Consider the following 22,252-nt stretch of genomic DNA (forward strand, 5'->3'; position numbering starts at 1 on the left):
TTCAAGGCAAGGAAGATGGGGCTTCTCTCACAAAATACTCCCAATTTCCAACAAGCACGTAGCCAACCGAAACAAAATAATCAGAAAATTCATCAGGTGAAAATTTGAATGATAAATCATGGTTACCTTTTGGCGATTCCGAACGCACAAGTACGATCCAAATTTGACAGCTCAAGAAAATCGTAAAACGTGAACGACGCAGTGGCAACGCAAACACGCTCACGGACTCCGGGTAGAATTATGCAAAGATTCTGTATACCGCACTGCTATCAGCAACAAATCGACCAATCGCATCCTCGGAAGCATCCAAGCCAATGAAAATGCCCCTTATAGAAATATTCCGTTCTTATCCTCTAATTGATTTCCATGTTAATGATTTTTAGCGTGGCTCCGCCAGTAGGGGTTGATGAAAACTTCAAAGGCCAATGAAGGATGGACACTACTACCTGGGTTCAAAATTAGATGGGGGCTAATGATGTTCTCTGTGTGATGTCGTGATCAACTGTACCAGGGTTTAAAAGCTCACTGAACAAATAAGGGCTGAATAATGGTATAGTCCGTTTCCATAAATGGCTCTGTTGAATAAGAGAATAAAAGTGGTATAGGCCATTTTAAAACCATAGAAATGGCAGATTAGCTGTCGTACATAATAGAATTACATGAAAGCTGCTCTGAATACTTAGCTCCAGAAAGGCTATGGGGCTGTCATAGTTCTGCAGTGACATTGTCAGTTAAAAATGATACTGCTGGAGCATCAAGATGCTGCCAAGAATTGTCCAAATGATAACTTTTAGAGAATTGACACGAAAAGATTTTATTCCATTTTATGGGTTAACCATTAATGAAAGTTTGTGGTACATTTTAAAAGATGATTTCACAGGTAATGCCCATATTAGCCACATCATCCTTCAACTGTCCTGAAACTAGGACTAAATTTACTTGGCCTAATTAGAATCAAATGTTACCGGGATTTCCGTTTGGTTGTAGTGATGAAATGAGTTGCACCGGATTTCAATCGGTCTATAAGTTATCATTACTGGAACTGACATGTTGGATGTACAGGCAGATTTGATTTTGAGCACAAGTTGAACTATTAATACTATTGATTAAGAGCTGAACTATTTACTTTGAGGCACCAGTGAACAGTGGAACTACCCGAATTCAATCAGTTTATAAGCAGGCAATGACATGCTTTAAATCAACTAAAGCTGAACTACTTGTGCCTTTAAATCTAAAGTACCTGTGCCATAAGAAAAGATGTTCTGAGATTCTAAGAAATTACAAAATCTTTATTAACTAATATCTGTCAAAAACCCATTACCCATTACCATTTTTGTAGGTTTCCAAAATAAGACCAGCCTAATTTCCACCAATTTTAAATAATAGTCACGTAATTGGAGCTCAAGAATGGCAATTCACCCTATTTGTAGGTTGAAACCATTTTCATCCTTTATGTCATAGTGGCTTTCTGGGAACGCATCCTGGAAGGCTAATCTTTTGCGAAATTCACTGACATTAGATGCAGCCTTGGCAGTGCTGGGCCCAAAGCCTTGAATCATATTCAACCTTATGTGGACAAAGAGTAACCTCTAGCTCATCTTATGTAGACTTTGGCTTCCCAGACATCCGCAGAATAAACGTAAAAGAAGACCACATCTTACAGCCTCTAGAAATGGACTGGTACGTACCAAGGGCAAACACCGAAAGAGACATTATCTCCATGTTAAGTAGTTATTGGTCTACAACAGAAAGTGTTAAATCAGTGAAGGTGCCACCTCCCCACAGGAAGGTCCCTGATCCCATCCAGAGTCGTAAATGGCCACACAAATTGGATTTGCCACTCCAGGCTTTTAGCACAGAGAAATAAGATTCCAATCTCCTCTTCCTAATATGGTGGCCACCTGCCGCAAGTATCAACGTGTGCAACTGTTAGAGGACAGGCAGTATGGTTCGTGTCACAGTTTCTCCATGGGGAAGCAAGGGGGGGGGCTGAAGACCCTATTCAGCAAAACAGCTTCTAGTGCACACAAAACAGGTAAAGTGCATACAAAAGTAAATTGCATGCCAAGAAGAAGACCTTAGGACCAAATAAAGAAACTCAAACTGCAAAAGTTTTTTGCTCTTTCCCCAAAGGGTCAATGATATAATCCTCGGTCACCTGAAACGCTGCTCAACAAAATTAAATCACGGATACGTTCATGAACGGATAAGCGCTGCTCCGATGACATCGCATGTCAAGGAAAAATACTGCGGCAACAATACCCACATTGACGTTTGACATATTGGCCAATGTTAGGAAAGTCAATGTTGCGGATGATACAAGGTAATCACTCAGTACAGCAGATTTGATAGTACATGCCGATGATAAAATATTTTTTTCTGACCCGAATGGCAATGGGGAATATTTTTAAGCATGTTTGGAGAAAAGTGCAACTGACGCAAAAGTGACATCATCAAGTCTCACAATTCAGGAAAAAATTATTTTTCTGTTTTGAAGACAAAATCATGTCAGTGGCAGTGTGGGAACAGGAGACAGAATGGAGTCATTTGTTACACATTACATGTACTTACGAAGTAAAAGTTAGTGAGAGAGCAGAACAATTATTGTGAGGCAAAATCCTGACAGAGGAGTAGGAAAGCAGTACTAGAAAAGAAACAACAACTGTATAGTGTAAGCTGCAAAGTTTTTGCGAACGTTTTTTTTACAAAAAACTCTGACTTTCAATATTGTAATCTGTGTAAGATCAAAGTTGCCAAGTCTCCAAATGCCAAAACATCCTGCTTGAAGACCAAAAGTTCTGGCAGGGCAAAGGAATATACCCTGGAGAACCCAGAGCTGACAAAAAGGAAAAAGTGTGTTAGACACCAGTTTTCATGACAAGATATGATATGCTGACACAACTAAGCATAAAAACTCTGATTATGACAGCAATGTCTACAAAATGCGAAGTTTATCCTATAATCATGAGACACACCACCAAAGATGACATTCACAGCTCAACAATGTCTTGAATCTGATTGGTCGCCACAAACAACGAGATTTTGTAATCTTAGTAACGCTTCGTGAAATGAGAGCCACGTTTTCCCAGTGCTCGGAATTACCAGGTTTGTCTAAAAGCAGAATCTGACAACACTCTCAATATTTCCTGTCTCTATGGTGATAAAAGTTTGTACCCGTGTTGTAATTTGAGTATATTGGCATCGCAGCATCCTGGCTCTGATATCCGGGTCTTCAGGCGGCTTTCTGAAAAGAATTTTAGAACATGCGAGAAAAATACCTGTACAGCAAGACAAGATGTTTGCGAGACCATGATCCAGGCACTATTGCCCAAATAGAGTTAGAGCCATGACCTCCTATCACGAGCTCAAGATATAGACGACCACGTGACACTGGAATGTCCAGCCATTTCACTGGAATATCTTTGAGTCAAAATATCTATCCCTTTTTTATGAGTGACATTCACAATAAGGAATAACCTTTTAAGAAAGTAGTGACTGCTGATACCTTTGCACTTTAGCCCGACAAATTACTGCCTTCTCCAGTCGATCAACAAGCCCAAGCAAACATCACCTTTCAGTATTTGGAAAAGGCAAAAGAGCTATGCTCCATGACAGAGCTGAACCATCCTGATTGCTAGTTTATCACCAACAAGAAAAAATCACGCGTAAATTGCGATCGCTGATTCCCATGTGATCCATCTGTCCATTTGTCTGCTCTCACTCAGACTATCACCAATCCTTACAAAATATTCATCTACGAAAGGCCATGCCATGATGCAGCAGTCTTGTAAACTGTTACATTTCATCTACACAAAGCCATGCAGGTAAATATAGCAACGGAAGATGCGTGAAAATTTGCCAATAGCATGTCCCGCAGCAGACTTACACCCTCTTCATTGCTAAGTAATCATGAACGAGCCAAAAAATATCGCAAATAGCAATCGCCGATTTCTAAGTTCTCAATAAGAAGTAATACGTGCCCTCTCAGGCCATCGACAGTCCCCGACAGACTCTCAGTCTTCAAGGACAAAATACAAGAACAAGAGCACAACGGCATCCAATAGAAAATAGGCGAATTACGTGGGGCGATTGATCCGGCAGCCGAGCTAATGATGCCAATCGGCCAGGGATATTGACCAGCGAGAATGGAGAAATAATTAGGAGGGGATCTGAGGTAGCTTTAACCTTCTAACCTGATATGCAGGTCGGGAGGGTTTGTTTTATATGGTGGATCTACCTTGTCTTCTGCATCTGCCCTTCCGTATACTTGCATATGGAGTATTGCTGTTTTTTAGCATGGAAACAAATGGGCCAAGTGACACCTATGTAGGGTTTGAGCCAACATCAGGATACATCGGTACCCTTTCTTCAACATTCCCATGCATAACCTGTACTGTACTCATAACTTATAATTTCTAGCGATGCAAAATATCGGAATTGGAAATGGCGTCTTGTCGCCACTGATAGCAACGGCTGTTGGTCTGAAAATGAGATTGCGCTAATTTGCAGACTCGGGGACCAGGTGCTGAGAGGGCGAGGTGCTTAGCGCTGATGAAGACTTAAATGGTTCTCCCAAGGAACAGCCAGCAGCATTGTGAAAGGTTCCAATTGTGAGCCTTGTCTGAAAATGGTCTTCCTATAAAAAATTGAGTCCATTATCATGGCTTGCTGTCGAATATTTTAATCCATCACAATATTTTCTTTCACAGTAAACATTTCAATTTTTTTAATTCTTCAACTCCATACCCGCCTTGCATGAGAAAAAGCTAGATTTGAATAGAGAAATCTCCTGACATCTGACAAATAGCTTTCAAAAGGCCACAACACCGACATGACATGCAATACAGGTTTAAACTGGCTCATGCAAAGACCCCCTAGATATATCTACGACATGATTTTTTGCAATGAAAGCTATTTCAATTAAAGCCAATTTCAAAAGATTTTTACTCTCCGTAATCCAATTCAGCACACCATTAATTTAAACCATTGATTTTTGTAGATTAAGTTTATTCAGTTACGTTCACACAAGAAGTTGATGCCAATTTGTGCGCTCTTTCTTGAATGACAAAAGGTCGCAGATTGGGACTAATTTGCGTTTTTTATTCCCACAGTCAAGCAGGGCTCCAACTCAGAGTCACCTATTCTTATGACTTTTATGACCAAAAGCAGCTCATTTTTTGACTTCACAGGCAACAAACAGACACTTATTTCAAATTTCACAACACATTCCGAATTTGAGAAGGGCAATATAATCTTAAGATTTGATCAAGGGCAATATAATCTTAAGATTTGATCAAAATCTGAGACGTTTATCTGTATATCTTCACTTCAAGCAGCAATTGCGGTAATAAGTTGGTTATCCAAATTGCTTGGTTTTTTTACACGACACCATACAGGACCAGTGAATACATCAATTCTATTGTGATTATTACTCATAATTCAATGAGCTAATTAACAAAATGTACTCTACAAGCAACTGCAAGATAGACTCCGCCCTTATGTATCAACAACCCCAAACATATATTTTTCAATCGAACTGTATGAAAATCATACCCAACCGCTATAGACACTATTCAATTCCGTCTTGCTCTAGCCCGCAGCGTTACGCCATTAAAAACTAGCGGGACTTAATCAGGCAGAAATGGGGGAAATACAGTCGGAAAAATCATTTGGTGAATATTGTATTTCTGCCAGGCACACAGACAGTTGAGAGGCGACAATCGATTCTAGGTATCAATTTCAGCAGTGGCATATTAACCCTACAGGTATATATAAGGTCAAGGCCCAGTTGTTGAACCTTTTCTTTTTTTGTTTCTAAATCGACCTCATGAAAAACATTACCTCCATATCTGTCATCAGACACAATGAAGTCCGCTAATAAAGTAAAAATGGTTGCCAAAACTTAATTCTTTTGAAAGCAGATTTGGAGAAAAACCGCTGGTCCACGATTGGTACCTACAGTACATCGTTATCAAAATTATTCCAACGTGAAATCTGCCTCAAGTTTGACCAGACATTTGCACCTGACAACTTTATCAGTAGAACAGACACAGTAGATCAGATCATTACGGTCCTAATCAGGTTCGTCAGGTGGTCGGAGGGACAGGATATCAAATATAGAATTTCTGTCCACGGTTGTGATGAACGTATTATCACGAGAAATTGACAGAACAGTGAATGGGGAAATCTTGATGAGCCAATCTGTCTTAGACTGAAACATGAAAAAAATTATCATTTTGATCAGGATTGTATACTGTACGGCATGTCAAAATCAGCCAAAATACTTCACCTCAAAATAATTGTACATTGGTACCAGGTACATATTAAATCCATTCTTGCTTGTACTGATATATAGTTCAGTGATTGGATGAAATACCAAGTTGATTCTCTTGGAATAAAGTCAAAGCTGTGAATGGCGGACGAGGTAATAGGAAGTAGGGGGCAGCATTTTCACAACACTTAAAATGAATTTTTGAGGAACATTTTGCACAATGGGATACCATTGCTTTAAATTGATAGGAATATTATTCAAGTTGCAAATCTGGATGATGAATAGTGGAATTAATCACAACACGCCAAAAACCCTATCTCAATAAGAATCAACAATGTGTCATACGGATAACATACCGGATAATCGCGGCAAGGGAAATGATTACAGATGGGTCACATGATCACGCGGATCCGCTCTGCACAATCACGACCGCTAATTACAACGCAAAGTCGAGGCCCACACCCGGGGTACCCAACATCAGAGAACGATACATCGCCGGTTTCCATGGCAACATCCAAACACCCGCCACAAAGAACTCAGCGTGACTCTGCTGTGATTTGGTTTGATCCATAAATTGGAGACTGTAGGTATGTTTGGAAATCATTATGAGAGGATTTTCAATGTTTGATATTGCAACGACAATAAAATGCATGCAGGGAACCCATTTGTGATGGTTAGTAAATAGAAAGGCCCTGCAAATCACTTTTTTCCTTTCTAGACACACGACTTGTTGGGATGCTCCAGCATAAAAGTAAGGCTCTGCAAGTAATTTTTGTGCCTAGCGCATCTCCACCACAAAACAAGCAAAATGGCAATAAACAACTTCACTTTCCACAGCTTTTTTATGTTCTCTACAGCTTTTTATAGAGTAATTTGCGGCAATGGTGTATTGATGCCAAGCATTGCATCATTATATCACGAAACTGGTATCGATGGCTATTGTAGTAGAAATGAGAAATCAGATTGAAAATAACTGTCCATCATGATCGTACACGAAACATGAGGTGCACAAATCACAATTTGTGACTCGCTCTACCAAAACTAGGCGCTTGTCGCATCTGAACTCGACAGGTTGATACGGACTTGTTGTTCATTTCCCTATTGTAGACCTTTTGTGAAATCTATTACAAACTGATTTGGTCACATTTCACAAAAGGTCTACAATAGGGAAATGAACAACAAGTCCGTATCAACCTGTCAAGTTCAGATGCGACAAGCGCCTAGTTTTGGTAGAGCGGGTCACATTTGTCTTCTGCAATGTTGCCAAGGAGCGTAATGACAGATAATGTACCAAGAACCAGAAAAAAATTTGGGCTAAATTGGCACTGATCAAGGCCATGCCATTGGTTGTCCTAACATGATAATTACAGATTTGCATTTACTCTGTTAGTGTTTACACTTCCATTCATCGGGATGTCATGATACACGATAATTGCACATGACAACACTGTGGCATCCCATTGCGTCGGTGATGTTCGCCTCAAATGGAACATTTTGTTTGCAACGGTTTTGTTTGATTTTTGATGCGGGAACGTGGTGTGATCATTACAGGGTGTCCTGGTCAGGTTGTGATTCATGCACCACGCAGAGTTGTATTAGAACTGACTGGTGTCATGCAACATAAGTGGCAAGAGCACATCGCCCTTGGAAAAGACCTGGCAAGGGGTCTTTTGCGAAAGAATTTCTGCCTCAAATGACACATTTTGTTTGTGATGGTTTTTGTTCTAATTTTTCAGGATTATGGTGTGATCATTTAACAGCAGGCGTCATGGTAAACTGCTATTGCTAAATGTTAAAATACCATGCCTGATTAAGGTGCGAAATGGTGAGAGGTTGTCTTGATGAGGGAGTAATGCTGACTTCACATCAGCCACAAAAGATTAACTCCGGCTCAGTCAATACCTGAGACCAACCAAGGACTATTTTCATACTGTTGTTCTCAAAATACCCCTGGTAACAAGATTTGTACTCAGTCCTCAAAAGGTTAAAATCCACCATCCTCCTTGGCGAGACATCGCATATAGAAATGCGATTACGAAGCCTGGTGATGACAGTTCCTCTTATCCAATCATTGCTGGAGTAGGTGCTCGAGAGGAAGATTTATCTTGAGTGCCAAAACCAATGAAAACGAGGCCATCGCTAAGCATGGCACAAGCTAATAATGCCAATTCCTGTACATTAGTTATAAGATCAGTAACATTTTCCATGAGTGTGTTTTTTTCCTCACGTTGGGCATGATATATGTTGGTTTTCATACAAAATGGCTTCCAGGTGGATGGTTACTTCTCCAAACAGCGGAATCACTGAAGGCCTTTTTACACGGTGCTGGTTCAAGACAACCCTCCTGAACCGTCACGAGGCGTGTTCGGTTCAGGACGGTTCATTTCGCTTTTACACGGGGACGGTTCGACGATCTGGCCTCGATCCGGCTCCAGGCCGGTTCGTCACTAACATCGTCAATTGGTGGCGCTGATCAATCCTGCTGGCGGTGGAGCTACGAAAATATCACAACCTTCAACAAATAATACAAAATGGTTCACGATGGCGCCGGTGAGATGCAGAGTTTTTGCTTTGGTACACAGCATTTGTATGGAAAGAAAGCTCTTGCTCTCGATAAATTGAAGATTTCACAGCAGTTTCTTTCCGCGGAAAATTTCATGCCAGGAACACGGCAGCTATTCCCGCGAATGACGTCACGCGAGTACCGTGTGCAAACCGGCTCGGAGCCGGTTCGCTTTTACACGCATAAATAAACCCTCCTCCACCGGCCTACACCGGCCTGCACCGACCCGAGACCGGCGATCGGAACCCGCCTCGGACCAGGAGGGTTCAGGACGGTAGGTTCGCTTTTACACGAGGGAAAATGAACCGGCTGGTACCTGAACTAGTCTCGATCCGGCTTGAACCCGCACCGTGTAAAAACGCCTTGAAAAATCACTAAACTGCAATAAACAGTAAAATAATCAAATAAGTGCTAATAAATACATTATTAGTGAAGAACACCATGGTACAAAATGACTGCCCATGATGATAGTTTATAGCATCCACCTTACCATGTAGCGTGATGATTCATTCTCGAACAAGACACACCCTCATCACAATACGCTAATGATTAAAATCTCAGTTTTACACTCATCAATACAGATATCAGCCTTTCAAACAAATGTCCACGTATAATATCCAACCCCACCATTTCGCACAAAACCATACCATCAACCACAAAATTTATGCATGGTTTTTATTTTCGTGGCTTTTAAGAATTTAAATGAAAATTGTGATAAATATTGAAAACCTTCAAAACTTTGTAAAATCACTTGCAAAAAACAGTGAGGCGCGATAACTTATAGGGTAACAGTACTCATCAAGTTCAAATTACATTGGTAGTTACACTTCATGAATAACCAAGACATAAAAAAATCATTTTTGATAAGGCTATACAATGCGGGGACATGACTTATCAGAAAATAGGATTTTCTATTTCCGATTTCAAATAGCTGACTGCAAGGATGATTGCATATCTTAATGATTTGGCAGTACTCGTGACTATGCATGTAATTTGAGTAGATAAGGTCCGATAAAAATGGTGAATTATTTCTCTATATTTGTAACAAAAGTGCATCATTTTCCTCTGTAACTGTGGAAGACCACTGTATATTTATGCCACCCCTCATTTTTTGGCCTTTTTTCAAGCCTCAGCCATGACTTTTACATCTTTACAAAGACCTTTGTTATAATTTTTTTTAGCGAACCTGGTGTTACGCGAGCAAGTCACATGGACAATCAGATCACGTATTCATATTGACTTCCCATTTCATCCCAATTCACAATCAAGACGCAGAAAGAAACACACCCACAAAATAACATCAGGAGGTAAGGTACGGTGATCACGAAACAACGAAGATACAATACGGTTCCAAACGGAAATTTAACGGGCTGCAGAGCTTCACCTAATGGAACTATTGTCATGATGAATAGTACAAATGTCTCCCGTCTTCTACCAACATGAATGGCTTCCTCAGAATCCATAGCTGTGCAATTAAGATTGCGTTCTTTCGAAGCGTTCCATCATAGAAATGTAAGAAATCTTATGGTTTAGAGTTCGTTACGTACGGAGTCGTATGGCGTCGACAGATGAGCTCGTATTTCGGATTCACACATGCGAATAGGACCCAGTAGGTGTTTCGTGCGAATGATGGGGTATTACTTTGAGATGTGATGAATAGCCAAAGTAAGAACGTTGAATGGGGTTTAACGCTCTAGCAATTAGTAACATGAGCAAAAGAGATTGAAACAGATTAAGATATTGCGAGAGAGGCGAGTAGGTATTCCGTCTCTGATTACGATACTTAAAGAAAACTTTGCGCACTTGTTAACTCTTTAAAAACACTTCACTACAGGATATTCCACACCATTACACTGCTTTCCCGGCATAATGTTTTTACTACAGGGTTCTGCATGTTTTTTTGTAGTTTTGTGGGGGCTATCCGCCTGCGACTTCATGGTTTAATGGAAATATGTGTTGGCAGAGAGAAAATACCTTCGATCTGCTTGGAGAATGGGTATAGGTAGTTTGAGATGCCTTTATTAGAGCTGTATAAACAAACTCTTGCCAGAAGCTCAGCGGCAAACCCAGCCCCACCCAAACTTCCCCTCAAAGCTGCTCCCACTGATCCAAATCACCAAACACATCATCGCCACAGCAACTATTACCATGGCAACAAGACACAAACGGACACAGATAGGAATTGATGAGTTTGATTATCTATAATTACTGTTTCGATATGAATACATTTCGGTGAGGAAATCCCTTGATTAGCTCATTAGTATAAACAATACCCCTTACATGTATACTACTACTCAGAAATATGGAAAGCAAATTTTTAGGAATACCAATGCAAATATTCGGGTTGAGATTATCTTTTAATCTGAAATTGACACTAAAAAGAGTTCCTCTAACTTTCTCCTGATTTATCCGAAAGTCAGAGGATTTACGATTAATCATCGAACAAGAATGAGAACATATTCAAAGCGTTTTATTTGGAATGATGCCCAAGTTACAATTAACAAAGATGTTCGTCAAGAAAATTTCTATCGTTTGCTTATTCAGTTTGAACTTAATGCAAAGGAGCTCTGCGTCATTAGCGAGCTTAATGCCCCAAATCAAACACGGCTGGTGCCAACTTTGTCCCTAACACTGAGGGCTCAAACTACAAAGCCTAGGAACCCTGATGGATTTATTTCAAAAGCGATTGAAGACATCGTTGATTTTTCGCTATTAAACATGTGTTAACTGCATCAAAGAGAATATCCCAAAGTGACAGAGCACAAAGATAAACTTCAAACAGGTTTAGTTTCGGATCAGATCAACGGATCATTTTTCTGTATTGAACTTTGGCAGAGTTCTGACAGAAGCTCAGGTCATGTTGGAATTGTTTGAGTCAAAATATCTTTGAGGACACCTCTTAAAATATAACTCTGGTGTTTTTGTGTACGGTACATGTATATCTCTTTATATTCAGAAATAAATCTTATGTTTTTTTTCCTTTTACCAAGATTCACAATTTTCGGGAATTATCAGCATATATGTGGTTTTAAGTACAAAACCAATCTCATGTCAAATTTTAAGTATTTTCAACTCCATCAAGAAACGAAGAGAAAGGTAAGCCCCTCATTAGGCAAAAATTAGATCTGAAATCAGCTATTTATTGCAGAGGTTACACATAGTTTTCTGGTTGAAATTATATGAAAAGTAGTTAAATTTGCATCCCTCTCCCACATTTTCTTAATATTGATATCTAAAACGTAAGATTAAAATTTGGGAAAAGCACAAGCTTTTTTGATTAGCCACTTTTGATAAAAACCCCATATTAGATCTTTGGTTTAGAGACACTTGCCCAATTTGGAGACAATCCTCTTTGTAACAAATGATTCCATTTTTTATCTTTCAGGATCTTGACATGACGTGTACCAACTTTAAACCTTTTAAAGCTTAAAGATATTTTTGAGGAAAAAAAAAATCGCTTTTCATCTGAACAGACATGAAGAAAGCATTGACATATGATAGAAACTTCCAAGCCCATTTTTTCCCATCCCCTGGGCTAGTATTACTAACAGGACCCGTTATTTTCTCTGCCTTTGATCTGCAAGATGAAAGGAGCCCACGAGAAATATCAGAATAACGGTAAACATTCAGTTATAAAAATAGACATTTCCTTTATAGCTCGCTAAAAGTTAGCATCCATCTCAAAAAGGAACTGATCTGCGCTGTCATGTGAGTCAACTTTGAAATGTACAGGTAACCTGGTCATTCTTTACAGCTAATCAATTTTGCCTACACCCATTATCGATAAATAAAACTTTTATAGATTTAGAAGTATCAAAGAAAGAAAGTAGAAGCATAGGAAGTTGCTCTGGTATACATACCAAGGAACCTTGGCTAAGAACTGCCAAGTGGCTGGAATTTTAGTTCCTTGAAAGTTGGTTCATCCAGAAATACAATCTGGGTTCTCCCCATGATCAAACCCAGGCCCTATTGCGTGGTAGCCATCAGTGTCAACCACTCGGCTATGAGGCTCCTTCAAGCATGCTACAATTGGCAGCAAAGCGTGGATTCTATTTTGAAACTGAGCATACCATTTTGCCTAATTGATTTTTACTGAATCTCAATGTTTCATTCAAATACATTCAAAACAGAGAGACGTGACAATCACTGCAGCGTGAATCACTGCTACAATTTGACCAATAGAATATTGATTTCCTTATCCAATCAAAAAGGGCTGAAAGAATCAATTGTTCTCGTATCAAACTTTGATCGATACAAGAGTTACAGAGATTAGCGAAGTACGTTCGCCTGCTCGCTCAAGATGGCAGCCATTGTTGTAAGATTGTCACCAGATGTGCGCCATATCTTGGAGTCGCCTGCTTGATCGATACGGCCATGTTATTGCATTTTCTTGTCAGGGTGGATGAAAAAAACAGATAATAATTATTAATGTAACCTTTTGGCAATGTTTCTATGTTCAGATGCCAGACTGTACCTTGCCAATCAGAAATCAGATGTCTTGATCTACCTGCACTTGAGGTTATAGCCAAGGTTGTTTGCGTACCCGGGAGTCATCCAGATACCCCCTAGGTGTAGCAGCACAATCTCTCAGAAAAATCTCCTTTTGCCAATCAGCAATCAGATGTCGTGATCTAACTGCACTAAGAAGGAGAAGGTTCTAGTCAGAGTTCTTTGCATACCAGGCAGTCACCCTGGTGGTGTCACCTAAGGGTGGCGGCACAATCTCACGGAAAAACTTTTTCCCTCCATTACTGTGAACCACTTAAATTTTTACAAATGTAGCTATCTATTGATTGCAAATCACAAAAATATTCATGATTTTTCTACACGATTTTTATTTTTGTAATTTCATTCCTAAAATAGAGCCATCTGATTGGTTCATTTCTAAACACAGGCATTATTCATTGGACAATCCACCAGAATTAACCAAACTTTTGTACTTCGGAAATCGCGGAGGCATCACATATTTCCAGCCAGATAATCTTGTATGGCAAATGTTTTTGTGATTTACAGTATTGCCTTTGGTGTCATTGACCACCGTCCTATAATCTCACTGTCAAACCTTTCAATACATGGGGCGTCATATTTGTCCAACAAATCACTAAATGGGATGTTTAATTATTGAGCATGTCCCAGCACTAAGCTTAATTAATTGTCGGTGATGGACCTAACCCTCAATGACTCACCATGAAACTGTAGAAAGTCACGCCCACACCGATACTGGTGATAGAACTGTTACCAATGGAGTTACACATGTATATCAAGGTCGTAATATTGGCACTTATGGATTAATCCAAAAACTCATTACTTCAACTTTCTACATGTACTTTGAAGTAATGAGGTTTTGGTTTATCCGAGATTCCGGTAAATTTTAGAGTGGTGGCTGCCTTAAGAATTGATGTCTGCCAAAAACAGTGTGTGTCAAATTCTTTTAAACTGTACTGCATACTAGTATTGAGAGCTGCAGCAACGGACCATTCTTCTCGTTCTGATCTGCGACAGAGCTGTGACAAGATGATCCTTGTGACTCAAAAGCACCACTAACTACAATCAATTGTCATACTTTCACGTGACTACGTCACAAGTCGCTGCGATGCAAAATGCTCAAGTGCAGAGTGCTTTTAAGTGACATCATGGTATTTGAATGAGGAATGATTTTTCAATTCAGCAATGACCTCGATACCGAGATAGGTACATGAACTGTGCCCTACTTTTGGATGGTTCATAGTGTGAAGACTAATCTCATTGGTTTTCTATTAGACACACACAACCAAAGAGATTAACTTGGTTTAATCAAACTCGTTTTTTTTTCTTCTCTAAATTGCTTCAATTCTGAGAAGGATATTGAAACAACAGAAAACAAATCTGAAACAGTACCATTAATGTAAACTGGCATTGGCAAAAATTCCTAAAATGAAATTGGTTATCGGGAAAAATGTTTTTTTTCATTTCTATCTATCGTATGGTCGGTGGAGAAAAAAAAAGGTGTCAAAAATGGTCATCAGGACTTTTTTTTCTTCCAACTTTTTCGGAAAATGTCCCCCGGCGGATTCGTAATCGTAATCAAAAAAATAAAAAAAGGGTGGCCTTATCTTATTGCAGACAAAAGTTAAACCGGCACAACTCAAATCAGACAACAAATGATATTTTTGAACTCAGAGTAAATCATTGCCGAGGTATATTCATGATTAGCTTCGTGATTCGAGATTGCCAATCAGAAATGTTTACGAAAACGTTATTGCCCGCGGCAGGCGAGGCGGAGTATATTATTATCATTGAATAGATGACATAAAAGGAAAACAGCAGCAGCCATTTCCTCATTACGGATTTCGATCCTTTTGGAAGTTTGATATTTTTTCTTGTTTCAGAAATGTTTTTTGAAATATCTCCTCCGGCAGTATAAATGAGAAACCAAGGCCTGTCTGATTTTTAAATATTAAAGAATAATTTTATGGATTTTTTGAAATAATAAATCATAAAACATATCATATTCTGCTCATTGACGTCAAAATGAACATGGCAATTCAAAACCACTAAAGTTTGATTATTGATGCTGAGAAATATTTCATATCGCGCGTATACCACCTCAGTTTTGGCCATTTGTTATCATTTTTCTTCATCATGAGCAAACCTACGAAGCAAAAAAACCTGCATTGGAATCTTTTTGTCTTCCTTCGATGAAAAAGATTAAAGACAATTGTTCAAAATAAGATTAAGATACAGTTTCTTGAATGTGAAATTAGATAAACAATTGAGTTCCATCAGCATTGATGAGCCCTGAAATACAAAATAATGGGTCTCAAAGTACAAAAAAAGAAGTTAATGGTTTTTGATATCACAGCACTAACTGAGGAAAAATTTCTCTGATGAGCTATTACCCAAAATGTCTTTAGAAAATAACGGCTAACCATGAGCCCAAACCTTTTAATTCCCGCCGAAAATCAATGACAAAAAGACCGCGTTTGTTTGAGTTCCATTTGTGTCGCTGATGAGAAAGTGAAAAAGTGGGAAGAGAATCCTCTGCCAAAAAGACCACCGCAGAAAGGGCAATAGCTTTAAGAAATATAGCTTTTCATTCCAAAACCATATTAATAACTATTATCGAACTTTGTTGTTCACTTTGATGTCATCTTCTAAGATGCTGAGATATCTTTGCCCCTTTGTTTATTCGCAAACAAAAGCAAAATATTGTATTTCTTTTTCTGGAGCAGATTCGTTTCTCTTTGCCAAACCATCAGGTCTGCCATCAGTGTCGTTTGTACAAAGCAGAAGGCGGATCGATTTCAGTTTTCTTGAGAGTGGGTTTTATTCTTGGATTCTAAGGTTTCAAAGGTTGGTCTAGCTCACTGAAAGTTCACGTATTTGTTTACAAGATTAGAACTTTTTTGCCCTGAGGTCATAAAGGATCAAATCATGTATAAGGAAACATTTGACCATTTGAACCAAGAGTTCGAAGATCATTTACATAAAGCACAATCATTTTCGTAAAGCAGGAGGTGTGGCTTCTTGGTTTTACAAATTTTCAAGGTTTACAAGATAAAAACTTTGCCACCAGAGGGCCACCATATTCACAACATAAAACAACAACAACTTTAGTTTAGAAATCATTACTAGACCACCCTAGTCATTTAAACTATCATAGGTTGCACTCAGACAACCAAAAAGCTCTTTAAAGAAAAAAACCGAGAAACGCCAGTAGGTCTGTCACCTTCAAAACAAAAGCTGACATTAAAGAAAACTGCCTGTTTTTTTTCTTTCCAAATACCATTTCGAATACAGCCCATAACATCATGTCTTAAATTAGTACTGGTAACTGATGTTTTTAACAACTGCCATGAGCAGATATCGAGATCAAACACAAAAGTTATAGCACCAACTTCAAAAGACAACAAATCGTTTGAGAAAAAACCTATTTCCTATGAACACATTTCAAAAAAGTTGTGCAACGATTCATTTCTGACATTTTTTTATATGTACCAAGCAGTGATATATGAACAACAAACGGGGGTAATGACGAACTGTACAATGATTTTGAGAAAGATTGTTTCACCCTGTCTTCTGCTGTGCGACCTACAACATTCAGCAAGAGCACTTAGGTTTTTGCCAACATTTTAGCTCCACCCTCCTGGTCTCGATTTCAGTAGAGACCTGCCAGTGCTTGGGTAATTCCAGTAGATATTCTTGATTCTAGGGACACCCTATAAGGCCGGAGTTACATAGGATTCACGTTGTCACTTAACTGACTTGAAAACACGATGTGAGGGTGAAAAGTGACATCTAAAAATCATATGTAGCCCGCTCTTTGGAGATGATTTGTTCCTTCTTCATTCCACACATCAAAAGCAAACAGTGATATGTTACATGTGAAAACGTGAACTCAATATAATCCCGGCCCAAGAAGACAAAATCGTTGCATCACTGCGGGTTAAAGCGCTATCATGTGAAGGGTGAAACGTTAATTCTGCCGGTCCTTTCATGTCACTTTCACCTGTCTCTAACGCACCAGAATATCGCTAATTAGCGTAAGAGCATCATATGCCATCGGCGGGGGTCATATGATCCAAATATCTGATGCGAGCGTACAAGTGATTTGAAGGAAAACCTGGGGTGTTTTTGAAGGGAACTGAACTTAGTTCTTACTGAGATGACACTAACTATCTGGAAAAAAGAATCGTATCTACCACATTGGAGATCAACATTAGTATCAGAGTCTTATTGCAAGAAATGAGTCACATCTTTAGATGATACTCTTCATATATCTGAGCATGGTAGCAAAAAAAGCATGCATAGCTTCTACCGCTAGAACTGTGATTTGATAAATAATCATTTTACACAGGCCTATAGCAGATTTTGATGTTTGAATGGTCTTTTTAGTTTTAGAAATTATGGTAGAAGTAGTGTTTGTCGTCAATGATGTCATTAATGGCAGTTTTGGCCTCAAGTTTGCGTCAATTTACAACTGGCATTTTGATCCCGAGAGATAAACTGAGTGGTCTTTTATAATCATGCGACCTATGACCTGCTATCTCAAGTTGCACAACTCAGGGGCCAGATTTTTGTAGTTGCCAAAACCCAATTAGTTCAGTGCACAGCAGCTGTGCGAAAAACGTTGCACAAGGAGCACCACACAGGGTTAAGTTCCCACTACCTGAAGTGATGCACTAGTAATGATCCAAGAAATATTCACAATATCGATTCAGCGTCTTCGCATGTCACCTAATCGATGAAACAAGACGACGTCCAAATGTTCAAATAATAGACACCGATACATCAATAACATTTAATTAGGAATTTTGCACGTTAGCAGTTCGCATGTATTCTTTTGCACAACGTGATTATTCCCCAGTTTCATGAAAGAAGTCATTCAAGTCGAGCAAAAATACAATGAACCGCCCGGGTACCTTTAATGATTATTTTCTGTTAGTTATTTCTTGGTGTATTTTCATCCTGATCGATCTGATATACTGTGTTTTTTTGTCTTTGCGAATCTTGAGTGCAAAACTAGAGTGTGGTAGTCATGGTAGTTTGGATCAGACAATGTAGCATCTTTTAATCATTCTTCCTAGACTTTAATTTGGTAAAACCATGTCGGACTGATCGAAGTTTTCTCATTCGATATTTCCCAGTTCCATTGACTATAGATGGTTTTTCAAAGGTTTTTTGAGTCATCAGGGTGCACTGTATTGTATGATAGTTAATAAGGGAGTTATTTCTTCTGATGGTTTAAATGACTCAAAGAGGCCATATACATGTAATTCTGAAAAAATGTCATTGGAAAATAAGTCTTCAATTTTCAACGACATGTTGGCCCCTTGTGGCACCATTTGAAATGCTGTTGGCCCAACACGTTAAAAGGAACGGTCAGCGAAAACACTGGATTCTTGAAGGGAGCCAAAAGCATCAAAATCTTATATAAGTTTCCTATATTACATACTGGCCTCCCATGGAGAGGGGGTGACTTTGAAATTCTGCAAAGCATAGGACTGGTGCACTGTGACATTTAGAAGCAGGTTTGTGTCTATCAAGGGGAGAGTAGAGCAGAATCAGGCAGCAAAGGGCAATAATGTCGTGTCTGGCATTTTCATATGAAACTAACATTTCTATGCGAATCCAATCTAACAATGGCTACAGACCTCCTTGATAATCTGTTTTCCAATTATGTTGGGACTTATTTGATGTCTTTGTGATTCTGCAGACTCTTTGTCGTCTTTTAGCTTGCTGATTCATTCGGCAGGATAAAAGAAGGTCCGCAGAGTCTGATGATATTTTCATGACCAACAAAGACAGGCAGAGGCTTTGTCGAAGGGTTTCTGATGAGATATTGTGGCAGTGACTTCAAAGTGTCTATTCTAAGTTAACCCTGTCTGGAAGGGCGCCACTAACCTCTTTTTTGTTATTTTTAATAAATGAATATGATAACAAACGACAGACGATGCCCCCCCCCCACCCGATGAGAAGAATTTAAGTCGAACCGTGCTAAATTTTCTGTCAGGGGCATTTCCTTGGCTGTTCTCCCTCATGGCCAGATTTGAAGTGCCCAGGTCTTACTGTTACAAAACGTGCACCCATGTTGACGGATGGAGGGACAGACACCATTCTGAATAGTTATGTTACCAGCTCTGCTGACTTTCGTCAGCTAAGCTAAAAGTCAGACATGGGAGAAACAATTACTCAGTACTACATGTACAAAGACTTCCTTGGCAAAAAATAAAGAAAAGTCAAAGCAATTTTATATAAAAGTCGACTTTAATGGGAAATTCAGCTAAATCTTAGAACACAATACAAATGATAACTTCCCAATATCATATTCTTAAGCCTGGTTTGTAAAGTTTTAAAGTAATTGAAGACGTCCTTTCCTACCCTGGACACGGATATTGGATAATGGGAATCCTATACGGTACAATGTACCTTTTCATTTTGATACTTGAAATCTCAAAATTAGACTTTGCTGTTAAAATTATTGTACGCCATCCCTCGAGAGTAAAGCACACACAAACGGGTGATTAACACAGCAAATGAGCTCTTCAGCACTCGCTTCTCGCAACAAGACCGCAGCAATGAATCTGTGATGGCCACAGTAAACAAGAGATTCTCATTATCAAGATCACAGCGACAATAATCACTCATCTACAGGATGCTTTACTGAACTGGATATTGACATCATCTCATCACCAAGGGAGGGCGAACAATGGATTAAACAGCCTCTGAAAGAAGAGACAATCTTCACTTGTTAATCCGTAAATGGAATTTTAGAATTTAGAAATTGACAAACGAGCGGGAGATGAGAACTTCAAAGGATATCAACTCGGGTCAAGTGCCTAAAATCGGATTTAAGAAAACAATAATGTGTCTTTTGTTTCCAGGCGGGTTTTCGAGGAGATTCCTCAGTAGGACAAAAATGTTTCAGATGGGAGCAAATCCTGGAAGATGAGGTGGGTTCAGACAACGCCATCTTCCTGCAGGTCATCCTCCTCCTTGTGCATGACCGGAACGCTACGGAATGATCACACCGTTCGGTACCTGCTTGCACTGACCGCCATTGCCTCCACAGACTCGGCCATGTTCATCCTCTTGAGGTAGGCTATTAGTCTGCAGTGGCATTTCCCGAGAAGAAAGACTGTGGTCGCCGCTCTGTCCATATCCAGGAGGATGTTTCTGCTAAGGCCCCCTTTTTTCTCTTGCTAGGTGTTTTTGTGGGCCTGTTTCAGGACCTTGTATTAGACGCAATGGATTTATCCCAATGTTGTTGGCTTCCTCTTTGGCAAGTAGAACAACTCTGGGTATGTGTACATCGAAATTGACTGGGACTGTAAACATGTCTCTATATAACTTCTGTCTTTAGAAACGAAGAACATTTTCATGTATACTTACCTTTTTATGATTTTTACTGACGGCAAATAAATATGTTGACATTAACACAGGAACAAACTTAAGCTGTTAGTAGGTCAGCTGTAGGTATGGATATGTCAACAGTGACAGCAAACTGCAGCATATCTCTTTCTAAACTTCTGTTTTTAGAAAGGAAGAAACCAAACTTACCTTTTTATGGTTTTTACTGATGGCAAATAAATATGTTGACATTAAAACGGGAACTAACTCAAGTAGGTCAGCTGCGGGCATAGGTATGACAATAGTGACTGCAGACTGCACCATGTCTCTTTCTAAACCTGTTTTTAGAAAGGAAGCAACCAAACTTACCTTTTTATGGTTTTTACTCACTGCAAATAAATATGTTGCCATTAACACAGGCACAAATTCAAGAGTGAAAAGCTGCAGCTCGACTTGGGACGACCGGTAAAACTCGAAGAGTTGGTGGCATACTGGATCGAGAATCTGCAACGAGAACAAACGGAGAAAATGTCTGTCACTCAAACGCTTACTCTTGCTGATATGAATGATGTGTAAAACTGACGGCTTCATGAAGCCATTCTCAGGACTGATGGGTTAATCATGATATCAATCCCATTCAAGGTGATGTCTCGATCTCCTCCCTGCCCAACCACAACTCATTAGAGCACTGCCCACGAGGATTCGCCGCAATCCGAAACCAGCAAGTAATCGCAAGAATCCTATCAACGTACATCGCCCGAGGGGGATTAGTCTTCCACACTTAGCTCAAAGAGAGAACTTTGTCCATTTCATTTCTTGCTAATCATTTAGCTATTGTGTTCTTCAAACTAAATGTACATGGGGTTTGTGCAGATGCAGACTAAGATTGGTTCTGGATCTTCTCAAAAGAGGGTGCTTACTGTTTGTGTCATTATGTTTGAGATTGCGTACATCGGCTTTTCAGGTATGATAAGGTTGGCATTAGAAAAATGTTTGTTTGATGAAGTATTACCCACAGAAATCGCCACAACTCTAAAAATTGGAGCTGGGAAAGTTGCCAGAAAATTTTGTTTCTTTTAAGTTTCTCAATTTTCTTCATTTTGAGTGGTCTATGAGGATTTCTGGAAATAATGTGTCTGTTTTTGACAAAAGAATTAATTGCCTAACTATACCTAAGGCTTCCCTAAAGTTTTGGGAGACAGACATGTATGAAACATTACACTCGTAAACGTGAAATCCAAGCAACTTGACTTGGTATGGACTGCATCTGGAAATTGGTTTCCATTATGACCATAATGGATTATTATGTTGGTAGCCACAGTAATCATCTTGGTAATGATTGTAATGTTGGACGACATTGGATCAAGTTTTCAGGTAAATACCCTGAAACCACCCGCTGCTCATGTCATCAATACTGCCCACAGGGAGCCTCGTGTCATCTTCGAAGATATTTCGTGAATGCGAATATGGGGTTTTGTTCAAGGCCACACTTTTGTACTGTAAACTGGGAAACATAAGCAAACTTTGCAAAACTCCATTTTAACGTTTTAAGTCGATCAATCTCTTCAAGAAATGTAGTCTTTTACTTT

At 39.3% G+C, this 22,252-nt stretch overlaps 1 protein-coding gene across 5 annotated transcripts in view; it reads right to left on the reverse strand.

The window, feature by feature from the left end:
- The window catches only part of LOC135499271 (hyccin 2-like), a 79,686-nt gene that overhangs the window by 30,447 nt on the left and 26,987 nt on the right, over positions 1–22,252 (reverse strand). For all 5 annotated transcript variants that reach the window (XM_064789943.1, XM_064789941.1, XM_064789940.1 and 2 more), the window contains one exon: positions 21,033–21,167. In XM_064789943.1, the coding sequence (XP_064646013.1) occupies positions 21,033–21,167 (135 nt within the window). The remainder of the gene's footprint in view (positions 1–21,032; positions 21,168–22,252) is intronic.

Source organism: Lineus longissimus, chromosome 15 (genome assembly GCF_910592395.1).
Source record: "Lineus longissimus chromosome 15, tnLinLong1.2, whole genome shotgun sequence".
In the NCBI taxonomy this organism is placed as follows: Eukaryota; Metazoa; Nemertea; class Pilidiophora; order Heteronemertea; family Lineidae; genus Lineus; species Lineus longissimus.